General features: G+C 43.4%; 1 protein-coding gene across 3 annotated transcripts in view; it reads left to right on the plus strand.

The window, feature by feature from the left end:
- LOC126184928 (potassium voltage-gated channel subfamily H member 2-like) overlaps positions 1-20,992 on the plus strand; it is a 1,246,473-nt gene that overhangs the window by 660,872 nt on the left and 564,609 nt on the right. For all 3 annotated transcript variants that reach the window (XR_007536905.1, XM_049927600.1, XM_049927601.1), the window contains exon 4: positions 4,754-4,904. Coding sequence is in view for 2 of the 3 variants with exons in the window: in XM_049927600.1 (XP_049783557.1) it covers positions 4,754-4,904 (151 nt within the window). In the remaining variant the exon portion in view is untranslated. The remainder of the gene's footprint in view (positions 1-4,753; positions 4,905-20,992) is intronic.

Raw genomic sequence — 20,992 nt, forward strand, 5'->3', positions numbered from 1 at the left:
GTTGAGGAAAATATGTTGAAATTTTAATATTTTCAATAGTTCTGCTCTCAAGACAATCTTTGAACTTTTTCAAGACAAATTGCAGGCCACTGTCCGATAATATGACATTTGATACACCTATTGTAACGAAATATCCTTCTGCCGTTTGTTCACGCAGTAGTTTCACATTTGCTTTTTTAATAGGACGCAATTTAACGAATTTTGTAAATCACATCTACCAGCACAAAAACATACTTCCATCTGCCCCCCACCCCACTCTAGGTATTGATAACGGCCCAAAAAGCTCGAAAGCGACTAAGTCATTTGTGTTTTGTGGCTCCACATCGCATATTTGACCTTGTGTTATCGTATAATTTACCCTAACCTTCTGACAAATATCGCACATTACCTTTTTTAGTACACATTGCCAAATGTTGTTAAATATGATTGTTTGCTTTACCATAAGTTTCCTTGCCGTATTTTCCCTAGTTTTTTGTGTATATCGTCAGTAAGTAAATCCACATGTTGCTCAGGGACGCAAATTTTCCATTGGCTTTTAGTTTCCTTTCTCTTTCTGAACAAAGTACTGTATGTATATGTTAATATTCAGCTACATTGGGATACATAGTATCGTCTAAGTAACTTAACTAATCTGCCATTTTGATTCTGGTCCCACCGTAATTCTTCGTAAATCCTTTTCAGTTTACATTCCTCATCTATATGTATCATTACAGCAAAAATGTGTACACCTTTCTTATGCAACAATGGATCTTTATTTCCGCCACCCTCCTCTATATACCTCGACAAGGCATCTGCGACTGCATCTTCAGGTCCTCTGATGTATGTTGCCTCAATATAATAATGTAGCAAATATAAAGTGAACCTTTGTAATCTTGGGTGGTGAAGTTTGGATGCCTATAAGAAAGTCAATGCCCTGTGATCGCTATAGGCAATCGCTTTGTGTCCCAACAAATATTGCTGAAATGTCTGTAAGCCGAAAATTACACTTAGGGCCTCTTGCTCATTGATACAGTAATTCCTCTCAGATTGCTGCAGAGATCTACTTGCAGAGGCAAAGGTCATGTGGATTTCTTCATCCCCTTCTTTATCCATTTGAAACATTCTACAGCAATCCCGTACCCACGTGCATCTCCTATTAAATAAAATGGCTTAGCAAAGTCCAGATGGTGAAGTAATTTACAAACATCCAAAAAAGTTTTGCATCACCCCCGTTCCAAGAACTACTCAAGATTGACGCTGACTGGATATTGTATCACAGACAGTCCCTTTGACTGTTCAGAGATGTCATTAAACCCGCCCAAAGATGTAAACAACCATGCATGAGCAGTGCCTATTAGATGGAGTGAGTCCGACAGCCGAACAGTTCCAGTCATTCCACCAGGAAGGAGGTACACGGCTCGTGTTGTCTGTAGTTCAACCATGCCTAGACGGTCAATACCGCGATTCGATCGCGTCCGCATCGTTACTTTGTGCTGCGGAGGGCTCTCAACAAGGGAAATGTCCACGCGTCTCGGGGTGGACCAAAGCGATGTTGTTCGGACATGGAGGAGATACAGAGAGACAGGAACTGTCGATGACATGCCTCGCTCAGGCTGCCCAAGGGCCACTACTACAGTGGATGACCGCTACCTATGGATTATAGCTCGGAGGAACCCTGACAGCAACGCCACCATGTTGAATAATGCTTCTTGTGCAGCCACAGGACTTGTTACAACTCAAACTGCGCGCAAAAGGTTGCATGATGCGCAACTTCACTCCCGACGTCCATAGCTAGGTTCATCTTTGCAACCGCGATCCCATGCAGTCGGTAAAGATGAGCAAAAGAACATGACGAATGGACCGCTCAGGATTGGCATCACCTCTTCATCGGTGAGTGTCGTAAATGCCTTCAGTCAGACAATTGTCGTAGACGTGTTTGGAGGCAAGCCAGTCAGGCTGAACGCCTTAGACTCACTGTCCAGTGAGTGTAGTAAGGTGGAGGTTTCCTAATGTGTTGGCGTGGCATTATGTGGGGCCGACGTCCGCCGCTGGTGATCATGAAAGCCGCCGTAACGACTGTACGATACGTGAATGCCATCCTCCGACAGATAGTGGAACCATATCGGCAGCATATTGGCGAGGCATTCGTCTTCATCGACGATAATTTGCGCCCCCATCGTGCAGATCTTGTGAATGACTTCCTTCAGGATAACGACATCGCTCGACTAGACTGGGCAGCATGTTCTCCAAACATGAACCCTACCGCACATGCCTGGGATAGATTGAAAAGCGCTGTTTATGGACGACGTGACTCACGAACCACTCTGAGGGATCTACGCCGAATCGCCATTGAAGAGTGGGACAATCTGCATCAACAGTGCCTTGATGAACTTGTGAATAGTATTCCACGACGAATACAGGCATGCATCAATGCAAGAGGACGTGCTACTGGGTATTAGAGGTACGGGTGTGTACATCAATCTGGGCCACTACCTCTGAAGGTCTCGCTATATGGTGGTACAACATGCAATGTGTGGTTTTCATGAGCAATAAAAAGGGCGGAAATGATTTTTATGGTGGAATCTGAATAATTTTCTGTACAGGTTGCGGAACTCTCGGAACCGAGGTGATGCAAAACTTTTTTTCATGTGTGTAGATGGGATTAACTGAGGAGAGCAAAAAAATCCACTTAAAATGTGTTTTGTCAGGCGTTCGGTTGGTCAAAACTGGAGCGTCACATAGACCCTCTAGGAACTCTAGTGCCAGACGATATGAGAAAGGCGTTGCACATCAAGCTCACCGCAGATATTACTACCTCCCCACATATATCTCACGAATTCATTATTATAGAAAATGTACCGAAACGTGAGCTCCCTCAGAGTTATTCTGTCTGCGCACCTTTCACGAATGGAACAGTGTTGGGAGTACATGTAGAGCTACTCCCTTCCACATACCGTAATCAGTGTTGCAGAGTAAACGTGTAGTGTATCTACACGAGTGGTGTCTTCTTTCGATCAGACTCCACTCATATAGATATATATACGCCGTGAATGCTAATATCCTTGTGCCTACAAGGTGAGGTTGAAAACCACCCGCCCGCCCAATTTCCCTTAGTGTGCATGCGTGATGTAGCACAGGTCGTAATTCCCATCTTGCGTATCCTAGCCCGTCGAGATCACAGTACTAGGGGTCGCCTTCTTCCTGGTACGTACTAGCCGGTAGGATTCTACCAGACCTTGTCGTTAACGCACTTTCATCATCTTTGTGGCAGAGGGAGATGATCATTCAGTGTAGAGCACTCTTTGCTCGCCCTCGTGAGGGACATCGCGTAATGCCACGAGCAAATATAGGAAAAAGGTCTAGGAGACGTTCTGTGCCAAATAAGAATTTAGATTGAAGGGGAAGGCATGCTTCGGCAGTCCATGCAGTTGTGTCTAACCACTGTGCCACGATAGCGTAAATGTTTAACGAATAGCCGGCCGAAGTGGTCGTGCGGTTAACGGCGCTGCAGTCTGGAACCGCAAGACCGCTACGGTCGCAGGTTCGAATCCTGCCTTGGGCATGGATGTTTGTGATGTCCTTAGGTTAGTTAGTTTTAACTAGTTCTAAGTTCTAGGGGACTAATGACCTCAGCAGTTGAGTCCCATCGTGCTCAGAGCCATTTGAATTTGTTTAACGAATCTGGTTAGTAAGCAGGAGGCCCGGGTTCAATTCCCGGCATTCGTACAAATTTTCATCACTTGTAAATGTGTATCATTCCCAAGTAACACACTGAATCTGAAAAAAACGTAGCGTCCAAAATTTGAAGATGGTAAAAAATGTTCCATTGTATCATGGAATTGGTTTTATTATATTTTGATTGACCTGGTAATCTATCAGTTATTAAATTCTAACAATAAAATTTAGGAAAAGCAGACTTTATATTTATATCAATAGATTTAATATGGGACTGTGAAGCGAGAATATAGTGTCCTGAAACGAACTCAGCCTAAAGGTTAATGGAGCAGTTTGTTTGTGGATTATGATACCGTCTAACAACTTGCTAAGTCTCTGAAATGACGGAGTAAGATCATAGTTTTCGCGCTTCCTCCCATCCCTTGCGTCTCCAAATTTCAAGTTAATGTGACTGTCAGAATTAGGCTACTTTTCTGATGTGCCATCCATTAGAGCGAACTCGCTGGAAAACCACCAGTTATGGTTTTTTTATTTTTTTACCATTATAACAGAATAAGAATAACTTTCCGTAAGTACGTGTGTGCAAGAAAACTACCTACGTAGAACATACATAAATTTATGTTTTTGTACCACTAATGTGCCATTACGAGTACTTCAAGTCAATTGTTTTTGAATTTCTTATCCAAGACAAATAATTTTAAATGGCACGATGCGCTCGTAATTCAGTAACGTAGTTAGGATTAAAGGAATGTGATATGTAGGTAATGCGAGAGCTGCATCAAACCAGTCTCTGGACTGAAGACCACAACAAACAACAACATGTAGATAATAACTCCTGATGAATGTAGTGAACATAAAACTGATTTAGTGCATCCGGTGATGGCCGAACTCCGATGTGTAGGGCGCATAAAGACATAGGAAATGAGTTAGTAGCACAGATGCTGTCCCATTACAAAGTTAAAAAAAATACAGAACAATCAACTTATTATATCTTCATACTATAATCAACTTATTGTTAGTGCGAAGAAACGAGGCTTCGTGATTGTGCTTGTCAACAAGGTAACGTAGTGTAATAAGAAATGTGTGCTGTGTGTTGCAGTGGACCGCGCCCGACAGTCGTTCCGGCAGTCACTGCGGATGGGGTCGCTACGTGGCCGCGGCCTTCGCCTCGCCGGCTACCTCACGCCGCCCAGCGACGTCACTGCCGAAGACGCTGACGCCGACGAAGATCACGACCACGAGGCCACCAGGTAACATGCGCACAAGCCTGACAAACACTTCACGCGCTGACGTCCGAATAAAAATTATAATGGCAAATACATTTCTGAGGCTTGTCCCCGGAAGTACCACAATGTTTCATCGAAGCAGCTGTTCGACATCTCTAGGTAATGGTTGTTGCTGTGTTCACCGCTGCAAGACGCGACTGGTTATACTCATTGCTGCCAAACATAGTAACTGGAAACGCTGAACTTCCAGGTGAGGGCGGAGGGTAAGCGTGTCGGGCTGTTCCTCCAGTCGTAACTACAACTATGAAACATTGGGCATAATGAATGCAGTGAGCATTAATTAGTAACCGATGGCGTCATCAATTCGTGCTGGGCTGGTAGCTCAGTAGCGCTCAACGTGTGCACCAGTTCAGTCCATTTCGTTGTTTCATTGGACCTTGTGGCTCAGAGTGCCAGTTTTTACATTGCTGGCAAGGGCAGTTTTTTCATAGAAGTATCGCGCCAATTTCTTGAAGCGCTCATGACGAAGCGGCTTTCCACCCATTTCATGAATCGTTTTAGTAGGAGACCAAGAAGGTACTTCCAGTGCACGTTTTAAGGCGCGGGTTTGGACTGTCTGCAGCATCCGTATGTTCCGTTCTTCTGTGGTGCCCCATACAACAGCAGCATATCCCAGTATTAGAAACACCATAGTTTTACGTAGGGTGAGCCCTAGGAGGCGAGGAAGAGAATGCATGGGGCTCAAGAGAGGTAAAGTTGCCTCTTCCTTTCAACGTGTTGGCGCCACGTCAAATATCTGTCAACGTGTCGCCAGGATACTTGGCTGTAGATCATTCGACGGATTCACACCCCACCATTATATTTTGTAAGTCTTTGGTCACCACCTCCTGAGTGACGTTGATAGTCTGTGTTTTCGAGGCGTTGTCGACATTCCTTTGTTCAGTCGGCAATGTTGTCGGTTGCCTGCAGCAGTAGTCGGAGTTCATGCTGCACTTCAATACAGCAGTGCCGATATCACATAAGGAGGTAAAGTAAGTGCAGGCGTCTTGATATTTTGACATCAACGGACTCTAACTTTAACTAAGATGTCGTCTTCTGCTTGTTACTATTGCTAGTCGCCCAGCAACTAGGTACACATGTTGTTGGGTGTAAGATGAATGGCTAAGACGTCAGCCATAGCGTTCGCTTTCGCATAAGGTTCACAGATGTTGCCGTTGACCACTAGAAGCGCTGGTATTTTGCTTAACCTTCTAGTGAACAGTCGTGTCGCATTGCATTCTATGCTGCCCATCTTGAAACGACACGTTCGCAAGACCGTGATTGAATTCTGTGTTCTTGTATGGTAGCTTTAATGTTCTTCGTCATCCTACTGAGCAATCACTAGGTGTCCGGATTGCGGGTGAGTTGCCATTCTCTGAAAACATTATTTTCCTTCATGGCGTCTAGCAGGTGTGGTGGGGGGGGGGGGGAGGGTGGGGGGGGCGGTGCAGCAGACGTAGCCGACGCCTACTGTTTTCGTCGTCTGCTGGCGCTGGAGTAGCATCTTGAGGTGCTTGGAGCGGATCTTGGGGTATGTATTGAAGAACTGCCTTTGTTCCGGCTGGGACCAGGAATGTGCTGTAGGACTTCGTCCATTCTTTGTTGACAAATTTTCTACGTTACACCGTAGGTATCTAGTCCTGTTGTCTTGTTGGCATGGCGCCCACCTTTATTTCGAATGTTACTGGTACATTGTCCGAAGACAATACGATACCGTCAAGAACAGAAGACTTTCGGACGTAAAAAGTATATGGGCAACAGATGTCACCACTGAGGAACTTTAATCAAAACGAGTACCAGTGCAATTTTATAAATTTCAGGAACATTGCCGTTTTCACTACAGTGCAGGAGGGACGCAAAGTGTGTGAAGTGTGCTGGCAATCACAATAGCAGTGAATGCACCCAAGACTTTTTAAACTAAAAACCAAAATGTACCAATTGCTACGGAGATCATGTTGCTAGCTGTGAACGGCTGTGAGGCATACAGGCGACAGGCGAGCACTCGCCAGGCAGCGAAATCAGCACATGAAATGAGCTCTGCGAAAAACGGGAGTCAGCCATGCAACGTCTGGCTCTAGTGATACAAAATCCCGACAAAATACTGTGCTGAAGGATGACAGACAAGGTAAACACTGCGATCTTCATCCCAGTCACAACACCTCCGAAGCTTCGTAATTCCGAACATCAGCAAGTCTTAACCAGTCTAACCGAAATGTTGAAGCTTTCAGTGGACCTGGTACGTCACATTCGATGTTACATTGCAATCGCCGTTCGTACTGCTGTGGTAGAGGCCACCGCGGCCGGCAGAGAGGTTCATGTAAGAGTAAACTCGATGTTTAAGCACCTCCGTCAGATTTGTTAACGCCACCGATGGACAACAGATATCGTGGGTTAACTATCGTCTAATGGAATGCAAACTGCATATTCAACTAAGCAGGGGAAGTCTAAGAATTTCCTACAAAAGGAAGGGTGACTAATGTCGCGTCACGTAGATTCATTTAAAGGCCGATGTCAACGTTGCAGAAGAAAATTATTGCTGTTACAGAAATGATAGTCTGACTGCAGGTGTCGGAACGGCCGTCTACATACAGAAATCGCTTCGTCACCATCTCCTATAACTACGTCACCATTCCATATAACTATCAGCCCGGTAGACAACAGAAGCAACCTGAGAAGCAATCGAAAAAGCGCAAGGGGGAATTAACATCGTAGCCGCCTACAATCCCCAAGAGAACTCTTCGATCCTGCTGATATCGCGATCCTTCAAACACTGCCCGGCAGAACTTTTATCAGTGGAAATTTTAATGCGAGGAACACCATTTATGATTCTAGGGTGACCAACATAAGCGGCCACCGGCTTCTGCGCTTCATGGAAGCAAACGACGCCGTCACCGTCAGCCCTGGTGATCTCACAGGCTGTCCCACCAACTGAAGAAGGCCAGATCTCTTAGATATAGCCATTTCATAGTCGCTACCATGTGACATTACGGCGAGGTAAAAAATTATTGCGAGTGAAATTTATGCAACATATCCAAATTTTTTTCAGAGGTGAGAGCAGGACGATAGGTACACCCATTCTCGAGATATTGAATAACATGTTGGCGGACGGTCCACGCAGGAGCAGCGCGCTACTGGTGCGCGATGCGACCCATACTCAGCCCTGCTTATCGTATATCGTGCGGTTGGATCAGCCCCAAATTTCGTAAACGGTTCAAGATGTCGAAACGTGGTTTGCTTGAAAATGATAGCTCGTGAAGAGTCACGTATTTTTTCGCATGATAAATACGCTAAACCTCTTTATCTGCCAAGATGTGGAAGCAATTGTAGTTTATTACAATGGATCGATGTACTTTTTTAAATGGCATTTAATAGCGTTTTAAATGAGAAGTACAGTGACATGGAACACATTAACATTTACAATACTCTATACATACCTACAGAGATTAATCCAAAACTAATTGGTCGTATGTCATAAGATGAAATTGCCAAGTATGTAGAAGCACTAATCATTTCGTTTTGTAAATTAAAAACGCTTTTCTCTTGCTGTTATGTATTTTATTTGTTCCAGAAGAGTTTCGCCTTTCCCTATAAGGTATCTTCAGCGGAATTTAGAGTGATACAGTTTTCTTTTGATATGCGACATTTGTAGATTATAACACAGTTAACATATTTTTTACTTAAGCAAGTGATTACCTACAGTTATTAGAGTTTTTGGCTGGCATCTACGTTTTCTCTCATTTGGTCAAGTGCTGGAGGTTGCACTGTAACTTCACTAACGAAACATAAGCACATTTTCACGTTACGAACTTTTTCCTTTACAATTTTCATGTTATTTACGCTAATTGCCGTCGAGCACAACTATTTCTCTGTCACAAGCCGTAGACACTTTACCGAAAACTGTGGTTTAATATTGTAACTGTTGTGTACTAACTTTATGTCTCTTCCTATTTGGTTTGTTTATGTACATGTTGCCAACCTTAGAAGGTATATGCTGAAAACTAACGTCTGTTCATTTCTGTTGTCTTGTGTGTGTGAGCGTGTGTGTGAGTGTGTGTGAGTGTGTGTGATTAGTCGCTTGTAGAAAGCTATCACACAATGGTTGAAAGTTTTGGTGTTGAGCTAATTTGAGTTTTGATTCAAACGTTTTGTGGAGAGGTTCAAAAATGGCTCTGAGCACTATGGGACTCACTATCTGAGGTCATCAGAACCTAGAACTTGGAACTACTTAAACCTAACTAACCTAAGGAGATCACACACATCCATGCCCGAGGCAGGATTCGAACCTACGACCGTAGCAGTCACGTGGTTCCGGACTGAAGCGCCTAGAACCGCACGACCACCGCGGCCGGCAGAGAGGTTCATGTAAGAGTAAACTCGATGTTTAAATTAATAGATAAAATAGTAAAATAACGCTCCAACAGAGGATTGTCATCATAATGATACCACCCAGCCCCTTCTCCTCACTTGTACATGAATCCCTCCACCAAACATTTAAAGCAAAAATCAACTCAGTTAAACACCGAAACTTTCAACCACTGTCTGACAGCTATTACATTCAGCTTTCTAGAACTGACTAATCACACACACACACACACACACACACACACACACACACACACACACACACACGTACTCTCGCAAGCAGATATAAAGAGAACAGAAACGAGCAGAGGTTAGTTCAGCAAATACTTCGTTAGGTGGACAACGTGTACGTAAACAAACCAAATAAGAAGAGACATAAAGTGAACACTGAGTAGTTACGATATTAAATCACTGTTTTCGGTAAAATTTGTACAGATACTGACAGAAGAATAATTGTGCTCCACATCAATTAGCGCAAAGAAGATGAAAATTGTGAATAAAAAAGTTCATAACGTGAAAATGTGCTTATATTTCGTAAGTGAAGCTATAGTGTGACCTCCAGCATGTGACCAGAGGAGGTGAAGCGTAGATGCCAGCCAAGAAGTCGAATAAATGTAACAAATCATTTTATAAGTAAAAAATAAGACGTGAAGTGTGTTATAATCTAATATTGCGTATCGAAACAAAACTGTATCGTGCTAGATTCCACTGAAGAGGCCTTGAAATAAAAGGCGGAATACGTCTGGAACAAATAAAATACACGGCAGCAGGAAAAAGCCATTTGTTATTTACAAAACGAATATTTCTGTGTTTGCTGTGGATGATAGGCACGCAAACAAACTTGTTGTTAACTATTTCGTTTTGCCTTGAGACATTTTACTTACCTGCAACGCTTAGAAGGCTGTATAACAACTTACAATAACATTAGCTTGCCAGTTATTCTTTCCAGTACCGCTAAAGTAGTTTTTACTGGCAGGGTATATAGCCTCTGATAAGTCACTTTCTTTCAACGAAAAATTATACATCCCTGACCGCCTCTTTGTGCCAAACTCTTTGGCATAGAGCACCAACCATAATGTCTTCAGTATCAATAAGCTCTGGAGGACAATAGACAATACTAGATGAGCTTTCTTAATTAACCCAGTCTTGCAAAAAGTTGTGAAAGACAAATCATAATAATTTTCTTCACAGTTACCACTTTAGTTGCTATGATAGAGTGGTCGATTCGATATTTGGTTATCAAAATGTCGTATTTATTTTTTGTGTTGATACCCCACACTAGTCTGTCCTGTGTAAACTTCATCTCTTCATTACTACTGCAACCCACATCCATTCGAATCTGCTTACCGTTGTTAAGCCTTGGTCTCTCTCTACTATTTTGCGTCCATTACCAAACTGACGATTCCTTGATGACTCGTAATAAGTCCTGTCACCAATCCCTTCCTGTAGACAATTCGTGCCATAGTTTCCTTTTTCTCTTCAGTTGAATTAAGTACCTGCTCATTAGTTGTACGATCTACAAATTTAATCTTCGGCATTCTTGTTTAGCACCACATTTTGAAAATATCCATTGACTTCTTGATAGAACTATTTATCATCCAGGTTTCACTTGCATATAAGGCTGCACTCCACACAGATATCGCAGTAAAATGCTTCCCAACATTTTAATTTATAGTCGATGTCAACAAAATTTTCTTTTTAATAAACGTTTTTCTTGCTATTGCCAGTCTGCATTTTATATCTTCTCTGCTTCCGCGTTCTCAACAACTGCTTCCCTTTTTGAAGTACTTGAAGTCTTACAACTGCAGCCTAATTTCTATAGAAGTTGTAGATAATCTTGTGTCCATGTGTTTTATCTCTGATACCAACAGAGCTTCAAAAAGTGTATTTCAATCAAGAGTGTCAAAAGCTTTCTCGAAATCTACAAATGCTATAAACTATCTACTAAGATATGTGGTAGGATCAGTACTGTCATACGTGTTCAGTCATTTCACAGAAACCAAATGTTGAGCTCATGTTTGTTTTCTATAGCCCCTCCCCACTATATGTTTCTTCTGCCTTACAGCCTTCTCTTCTTCGCTTAGTTCTGGCTTGGCATCTGAGCTGTTAATGTTCGTACAATTGCTTCTCTTTGCAAAAAAGTAGTTTTTAATTTTGGCCTCTGTCTTGTCCAAGTGCAAAATCGCAAAGCAAATCGATGGAGTCACAGCAAGTATTTGTTCAGGGCCGATTGATTTTCTAAATGTTGTCGACTATACAGGGTGAGTCACTAACTATTGCCACCTAGAATAACTCCGGAAGTATGATAGTAGTTGAAAAGTTCGTTGAACAAATATTGCATGGGACAAGGGGGGCCATAATATGACGATGGTTTTTTTGTTGCTAGGTGGTGTTGTGTCAGAGATATGAAGATCAACTTTTTTTATGGGATGCTGTAGTTTGGTACTTACTTTCTGATAGCGGCTATCGAGATGAGTCTTTGAAGGTCACCGAAGGTCAGAAAGGTGGCATGAACATCCATTTACATTTACAGAAGGTGTTCGAAGTAATGACCATTGGTATCAATGCAGTGCTGAAATCATCTTATTATGGATTTAATGGTATTCATTATCACTTTGGTGCTTATAGGCTTATAAAAGCACATACTCTGACAATTCTCGCTCGTATATCGTGCAAATAGTAAATATTCACCGAATACGGCGTATCCATCTAACGTGCCATTAACATGTAAACACCATTCGACGGTTTCGCAGTACAACACTAATAGGAACGGTAAGACTAATATCGCCGAATCAAGCGAATGTTAATGATGTATTCCTTCAAAGAACAAGTCGATATGCATCTCATTTACGGAGAATGCCAATGAAATTCAATGAGAACTAGAGTTATACGCTGAAAGATATCCTCAACGTACTAACCTACACGTCGGACATTTAAATATGTGTATGATAAATTGAGAACAACTGGATCTTTGACGCATCGGAAACGTATCCGACATAGGAAAGTTACCAACGAGTAAACGGAAATTGTTACTCTTGCCACTGTGGTTCGGGATCCTTGTGTTAGTTCGCGTCAAATCGCAAGAGGATCTGGCATGAGCCGTAGTAGTGTTGTTCGTGTTGTGCATCGCCATAAATATCATCCTTACCATATCCGTCTCCACCAAGACTTAACTGATACGGATTATGTGCGTCGCATTGAATTTTGCGATGGGCTCAACTTCAGATTCAGAGGGATGACACATTTATGAATTTGATTTTATTTACTGACTAGGCTACATTCATGAACCATGGAAATGTTTCCAGAATGAGATTTTCACTCTGCAGCGGAGTGTGCGCTGATATGAAGCTTCCTGGCAGATTAAAACTGTGTGCCGGACCGAGACTCGAACTTGCAAAGGTCCCGAGTTCGAGTCTCGGTCCGGCACACAGTTTTAATCTGCCAGGAAGTTTCATGGAAATGTAAATTTGCATAACATGCATTATCGGGCAACTGAAAATCCGTGTCGGCTGCGGCAAGTTGCACACCAAAAACCGTGGTCGGTGAATGTATGGTGTGGGATTCTGGAGGACAGAATTACAGGCCAATATTTCATCGGAGGAAATCTTAATGGTAGAAAGTACACCACATTTCTGCAAGAAACATTAGGTCTGTTATTGGAAGAAATACCTTTAGGAATGAGGAACAGAATGTGGTATCAACACGATGGAAGTGCCGGCACATTTTTCGCTTATACATACAAATGAGTTGCAGAGACAGCTCCCAAATCGTTGGATTGGACGCGGAGGAGATGTGTCGTGGCTGGCTCGTTCGCCAGACTTGACGCCTCTGGATTCGTAAAAGACATTGTTTATAAGGACGTTCCAACTACACCTGTAGACATGCGAGAAACAGTTGTCAGAGCATGTGCTTCGATAAGTGCCGATGTGATAAGGAATACCACTCAATCCATGATAAGAAGATTGCAGCAGTGCATTGATACCAATGGTCATCACTTCGAACACCTTCTGTAAATGGACGTCCATGCCACCTTTTTGACCTTCGTTGACCTTAAAAGACTATGCTGTTACACGTCATTGGATTCGTCTCGGTAGTCACTATCAGAAAATAAGTACTAAACTATAGCATCCCATTTAAAAAATCAATGTTGACCTTCATATCTCTGAAGCGATCCCACCTAGCAACAACAAAACAACGTCGTATTATGGACCCCGTTGTCCCATGCAACTTTTGGCGTTGCTCCTGTCATACTTTCGGAGTTATTCTTGGTTGCAGTAGGTAGTGACTCAACCTGCATAATAATGCATGGAGTAGTTATGAACGGTAATTCATAAAATGTGAAAGAAGAAAACGTGAATTATAAGCCATGAGAAAGAAGAAATAAAAAATTGGTGTATCTTCACCCAGCTTTGTCTTTCCTTCGTGTAGGTTCACGGTATAGTTAATCAAATGCACCGCGCTTTTCAGTGAGCCCCGCCCCATACATCAGTGGCCGTCCGTCATTGGCTACCGCGGAAAACCGTTGCCGCGTGCCGCACTGCCGCGTTGTAATGCGAGTCAGCCTGAAAGATCACAACAATTATAGAGATTTATGAATCTTTCACTCTGCAATAACGTGAGGGCAAGTTATGAAATTTCTTCAGACTTTCAAACTATGTGGCTATCAGAAATACAAACCTATATGCTTACATGTATCTACCCTGTACATCAGTATTACGTGAGTCAAGTATGGCATGTGGTGGGGGCTACGTAGTACACAATATTAACCCTCCAATCGCCTCTTAATTTTCCCTTTCAATTCGCAGATGACACGGGAGGAGATAGACTGTAGGTATCCCTCCATGTGGGCACAGATATGTGTACTTTTAACGACGAGAGTTCATTATGCAAGATGTTTGTTGGAGGAAGAAAGGTGTTTCTTATTTTGGATCGTGGGCTCTCGTCTTGAAACTGAAAACTACGTTATTATAGCAACGGGTACTATTTTATTTCTTACCCTATCATTTCAGCGCTAATCTTTGATTTCACACAATAAATAACAGAAACGGAACATAGCTATACTGACAGAAATGGCGTTAGCAATACTGGTGCGCACTTGATATCAACTATTCACTTACATTTTTTAGATTAAGTACGAAATTTCCGTGCCACTTTAACTGTCGCATAATTTGCAAAGCAGATATTATATTAACAACAGCAAACAAATGAAAGTTCCTTATCTTCGTTTTATTAGTGGAAAGTACAGATCCTTTACTTTACTATAAGATGGTGGAGAACTTTCTTTTGTGTAGTGATTCCTACCTTAATATGTGACTTTATTAAGTACTCTCAACAACCGCATGAGTGCATTAAAATGAAACTAAGTTCTATTAGTGATGATGCTGACCAAGAACGTGCTCCAGGTAACGTGGTAAAAGTTACTCTTTGTTTCGACAACAGTTCAGAATAATACTAATCTTGTTTTAATTTTCAGACACTTATCCATGCTTTTTACAGATCTGTTTATTATTTCACACGAAGGTGGTGAGACGCTACGGGAGTGCAATGTGCAGGGGTTGGATAACAATATGGAAACACCAAAATCACGACACGCTACCGTGATTAATACAGTACAAGGAACCCATTGGCATTCCAAACAGCTTCCAGTCGTCTCGTAACGGAAAAATACTGGCCCTGTATGGTTTTCAAGGGAACCTTGTGCCATTCTCCCTGTAAAATAATGGCAGGTTCAGGTAACGACGTGGAGGTGGATAGCGATCATGTACCCCTCCCTCCAAAGTAGACTACAAAGGCTCAATAGTGTTGAGATTGGGTGACTGTGGTGGCCAGGGGAGAAGCACCAGTCCGCCATCGTAGTCACAAAACCAGCCCTGGACGATACGAGCTGTGCGAACAAGGGCCATGTCGTCTTGGAACTCAGCATCACCATTAGGGAACAAACACTGTACCATTCAATGGACTTGGCCAGCCAAAATGTTCACATTGTGATCCTTGGCAGTAATGTGACCTTACAGCCTGACCGTGGAGCCCATGGATACCACATATGGCTGCCCGTCTCTTCACTCAAGCCCTGCGCAATTTTCTCTTGCAACATAGGCTACACTCATGAAAATTAATGTTAATGGGATTTGTCCTATAAATACTAGCACAGCACTTGTAAACGTAGATGGCAAGGCGTTAATAACTCCGTGGAATAATAGAATCTGATCATTAATTATACTATTGCGAAAAGTACTTACTAAATAAATGTTATTAATTACATTCGCCTACAAGTTTTAGAATAGTAGCCGGCCGGAGTGGATGAGCGGTTCTAGGCGCTTCAGACTGGAACCGCGCGACCGCTACGGTCACAGGTTCGAATCCTGCCTCGGGCATGGATGTGTGTGATGTCCTTAGGTTAGTTAGGCTTAAGTAGTTCTAAGTTCTAGGGGACTGATGACCTCAGCTGTTAAGTCCAATAGTGCTCGGAGCCTTTTTTTTTTTTTTTTTTTTTTTTTTTAAATAGTAGCTTGGTCGGATTGTCAAGTTCCGATTACACAAATGGACTCTACAATATGGGAGGACTTCACAAACCAAGTCACACATTATCATGACTGGCCAAGCAACTTTTATTAAATGTCCGCCTCGGTAGTTGTCTTGTGACAGCCAGAGCGAGAGCACCAGCAGCAGCGAGTACTGTTTGTATAAAGCGTTTATTTTGCATTTTGTTTACGACCTTCCACTAAGGAAGGGATTCTATTTGTGTTTATCTGCTCTGCATAGTAACTAACAGTTCTTGATAAAACTTTACGTAGTTTTCGTGTTAGATTTCTTAGTGTTTTCTTGATCGTTTAGAACAGAAAGCGCCCTAAAACCGTCTTTTGTTTGTTTCGCGGCCGTTAGCCACTAGTCACTTGAATCAGCAGTTGTCTTGTGACAGCCAGAGCGAGAGCACCAGCAGCAGCGAGTACTGTTTGTATAAAGCGTTTATTTTGCATTTTGTTTACGACCTTCCACTAAGGAAGGGATTCTATTTGTGTTTATCTGCTCTGCATAGTAACTAACAGTTCTTGATAAAACTTTACGTAGTTTTCGTGTTAGATTTCTTAGTGTTTTCTTGATCGTTTAGAACAGAAAGCGCCCTAAAACAGTCTTTGTTTGTTTCGCGGCCGTTAGCCACTAGTCACTTGAATCAGCAGTTGTCTTGTGACAGCCAGAGCGAGAGCACCAGCAGCAGCGAGTACTGTTTGTATAAAGCGTTTTTGTACTTATTTGCTGCGCTTAGCTTTTAAATAGTTTTTCTGGGAAAACCTAGCGTAGTTTTCGCGTCTCGTATTTCAGTGAGTGTTTCTTGATTATCAGAGTAGCTCATCAGAAGATTATCTTGGGAATTTTTCACCGTATAGGGTAGGGTAAACATAGTCATGTGTAGGGACTGTGGTTGTTGTGAGCGGACGCAAGGAGAATTGGCCACTCTTCGGGGGCAGGTGGAGGCTTTGTCTGTTAGGCTCATCGAGCTCGAGGCGCAGGCGTCGGCTCGTAGTGGCGTTGGGGCAACTGTGGTGAGACCTATGCCTACTTCGGTGGCCTTGGAATCACATGGAACCCCTGATGTCGCTGCGTCTTCCGGCAGTGAGCATCTTACCGGTCAGCCATCACTCCAGGGTGAATGGCGGACAGTGGTGGGCTCGCGCGTGCCTGGCCGAAAGGCGAAGGTGGGATCTGGCCGCGTGGCAGCTGCCTTACCCCTTTCCAACAGGTACGGGGTGCTTCCTAGTGGTGATGACATCGTTTCCGAGCCACCACAGGATGCCTCGCCTGTTGGGCCAGTGGCCGATTCTCCGGCAAGGTCCCGACAGTCACAGAGGGCGGGCCTATTAGTTATAGGGAGCTCCAACGTTAGGCGGGTTATGGAGCCCCTCAGGAAAATAGCGGGTAGGTCGGGGAAGAATGCCAGTGTGCACTCGGTGTGCTTGCCGGGGGGTCTCGTCCGTAATGTGGAGGAGGCCCTTCCGGCAGCTATTGAACGCACTGGGTGTGACCGGCTGCAGATAGTAGCACATGTCGGAACGAATGACGCCTGCCGCTTGGGTTCTGAGGCCATCCTTGGTTCCTTCCGGCGGCTGGCTGATTTGGTGAAGACAACCAGCATCGCACGCGGAGTGCAAGCTGAGCTTAATATCTGCAGCATAGTGCCCAGAGTCGATCGCGGTCCTCTGGTTTGGAGCCGTGTGGAGGGTCTAAACCAGAGGCTCAGACGACTCTGCGACTATAATGGTTGCAAATTCATCGACCTCCGTTATTGGGTGGAGAACTGTAGGGCCCCCCTAGACAGGTCAGGCGTGCACTACACACCGGAAGCAGCTACTAGGGTAGCAGAGTACGTGTGGCGTGCACACGGGGGTTTTTTAGGTTAGAGGGACCCCCCCCCCTGGGCGAAACGATAAAATACCTGACGGCTTACCAGAGAGGACATTATCATCGTTGATAAAGAACGTCCGTCCTCAGAGACCAAAAACAGGAAAAGTTAACGTAATATTGGTAAACTGCAGGAGTATCCAGGGCAAGGTTCCTGAATTAGTATCTCTTATTGAAGGAAATAGTGCGCATATAGTATTAGGAACGGAAAGTTGGTTAAAACCGGAAGTGAACAGTAACGAAATCCTAGACACAGAATGGAATATATACCGCAAGGATAGGATAAACGCCAATGGTGGAGGAGTATTTATAGCAGTAAAGAATTCAATAATATCCAGTGAAGTTATTAGCGAATGCGAATGTGAAATAATCTGGGTTAAGCTAAGTATCAAAGGTGGGTCAGATATGATAGTCGGATGCTTCTATAGACCACCTGCATCAGCAACCGTAGTAGTTGAGCGCCTCAGAGAGAACCTGCAGAACGTCGTGAAGAAGTTTCGTGATCATACTATTGTAATAGGGGGAGACTTCAATCTACCAGGTATAGAATGGGATAGTCACACAATCAGAACTGGAGCCAGGGACAGAGACTCTTGTGACATTATCCTGACTGCCTTGTCCGAGAATTACTTCGAGCAGATAGTTAGAGAACCAACTCGTGAAGCTAACGTTTTAGACCTCATAGCAACAAATAGACCGGAACTTTTCGACTCCGTGAATGTAGAAGAGGGTATCAGTGATCATAAGTCAGTGGTTGCATCAATGACTACAAGTGTAATAAGAAATGCCAAGAAAGGAAGGAAAATATATTTGCTTAACAAGAGTGATAGGGCACAAATCGCAGAATATCTGAGTGACCACCATCAAACGTTCATTTCTGAGGAAGAGGATGTGGAACAAAAATGGAAAAAATTCAGAAACATCGTCCAGTACGCCTTAGATAAGTTCGTACCGACTAAGGTCCAAAGCGAGGGGATAGATCCACCGTGGTATAACAATCATGTACGAAAGGTACTACGGAAACAAAGAAAGCTTCATCATAGGTTTAAGAGTAGTCGAATCATAGCTGATAAGGAAAAGCTGAACGAAGCGAAAAAGAGCGTAAAGAGAGCAATGAGAGAAGCATTCAACGAATTCGAACGTAAAACATTGGCAAACAATCTAAACAAGAACCCTAAAAAGTTTTGGTCATATGTAAAATCGGTAAGCGGATCTAAATCCCCTATTCAGTCACTCGTTGACCACGATGGCACCGAAACAGAGGACGACCGAAGAAAGGCAGAAATACTGAATTCAGTGTTCCGAAACTGTTTCACTGCGGAAAATCGTAACACGGTCCCTGACTTCAGCCGTCGCACGGACGCCAAAATGGAAAATATTGAAATAAACGATATCGGAATTGAAAAACAACTGCTATCACTTAGTAGCGGAAAAGCATCCGGACCAGACGAGATACCCTTAAGATTCTACAGTGATTATGCTAAAGAACTTGCCCCCTTTCTATCAGCAATTTATCGTAGATCGCTGGAAGAACGTAAAGTACCTAGCGACTGGAAGAAAGCGCAGGTCGTTCCCATTTTCAAGAAGGGTCATAAATCAGATGCGAATAATTATAGGCCTATTTCGCTTACGTCAATCTGTTGTAGAATAATGGAACATGTTTTGTGTTCTCGTATTATGACGTTCTTAGATAATACAAATCTCCTTCATCATAACCAACATGGATTCCGCAAACAGAGATCATGTGAAACTCAGCTCGCCCTATTTGCCCAAGAAATTCACAGTGCCGTAGACACTGGCGAGCAGGTTGATGCCGTATTCCTGGACTTCAGGAAGGCATTTGATACGGTTCCGCACTTACGTTTAGTGAAAAAAATACGAGCTTACGGAATATCGGACCAGGTTTGTGATTGGATTCAGGATTTCCTAGAAGAAAGAACACAACATGTCATTCTTAACGGTTCAAAATCTGCAGATGTAGAGGTAATTTCGGGAGTACCGCAAGGAAGCGTGATAGGACCTTTATTGTTTACAATATACATAAATGACTTAGTTGACAACATCGGTAGCTCCGTGAGGCTATTTGCAGATGACACGGTTGTCTACAAGAAAGTAGCAACATCAGAAGACTCGTACGTACTCCAGGAAAACCTGCAGAGGATTAATGCATGGTGCGACAGCTGGCAGCTTTCCCTAAACGTAGATAAATGTAATATAATGCGCATACATAGGGGCAGAAATCCATTCCAGTACGATTATGCCATAGGTGGTAAATCATTGGAAGCGGTAACGACCGTAAAATACTTAGGAGTTACTATCCGGAGCGATCTGAAGTGGAATGATCACATAAAACAAATAGTGGGAAAAGCAGGCGCCAGGTTGAGATTCATAGGAAGAATTCTAAGAAAATGTGACTCATCGACGAAAGAAGTAGCTTACAAAACGCTTGTTCGTCCGATTCTTGAGTATTGCGCATCAGTATGGGACCCTTACCAGGTTGGATTAATAGAAGAGATAGACATGATCCAGCGAAAAGCAGCGCGATTCGTCATGGGGACATTTAGTCAGCGCGAGAGCGTTACGGAGATGCTGAACAAGCTCCAGTGGCGGACACTTCAAGAAAGGTGTTACGCAATACGGAGAGGTTTATTATCGAAATTACGAGAGAGCACATTCCGGGAAGAGATGGGCAACATATTACTACCGCCCACATATATCTCGCGTAATGATCACAACGAAAAGATCCGAGAAATTAGAGCAAATACGGAGACTTACAAGCAGTCGTTCTTCCCACGCACAATTCGTGAATGGAACAGGGAAGGGGGGATCAGATAGTGGTACAATAAGTACCCTCCGCCACACACCGTAAGGTGGCTCGCGGAGTGTAGATGTAGATGTAGGTAGCCGAGTGGCACATCTGGCCTTCAGCTGCGAAACGGCTTGGACACGTGGTGCGCTGACAGTTTTTATGTCTAATACTGTACACCTGACAGCAAAAAAAGTGGGTCACTGCCTAATACAACCAACATAACGTAGCTGTGTTGCAGGTCCTCTAAACACCAAAACCCCGTGGGGTAAAGTCGTTTGACTACACTAGAGATGGGGGATCCGCTCTTGAACTAATTCATAGAGTTGAATCTTTCAAAGGAGAGAACAATCAGTCATTCAGAAAAAAAGAACGGTAGCTCCAAACGTTTCCCACGGCAGAGAGAGAGAGAGAGAGAGAGAGAGAGAGAGAGAGAGAGAGACGGAGCATATCAGCAGCGCCTCTGCTGGTCAGAGCACAGTGCACGCCACACAACACAGCCAGCGCC

The sequence above is a fragment of the Schistocerca cancellata genome, chromosome 4, assembly GCF_023864275.1.
Source record: "Schistocerca cancellata isolate TAMUIC-IGC-003103 chromosome 4, iqSchCanc2.1, whole genome shotgun sequence".
NCBI lineage: Eukaryota > Metazoa > Arthropoda > Insecta > Orthoptera > Acrididae > Schistocerca > Schistocerca cancellata.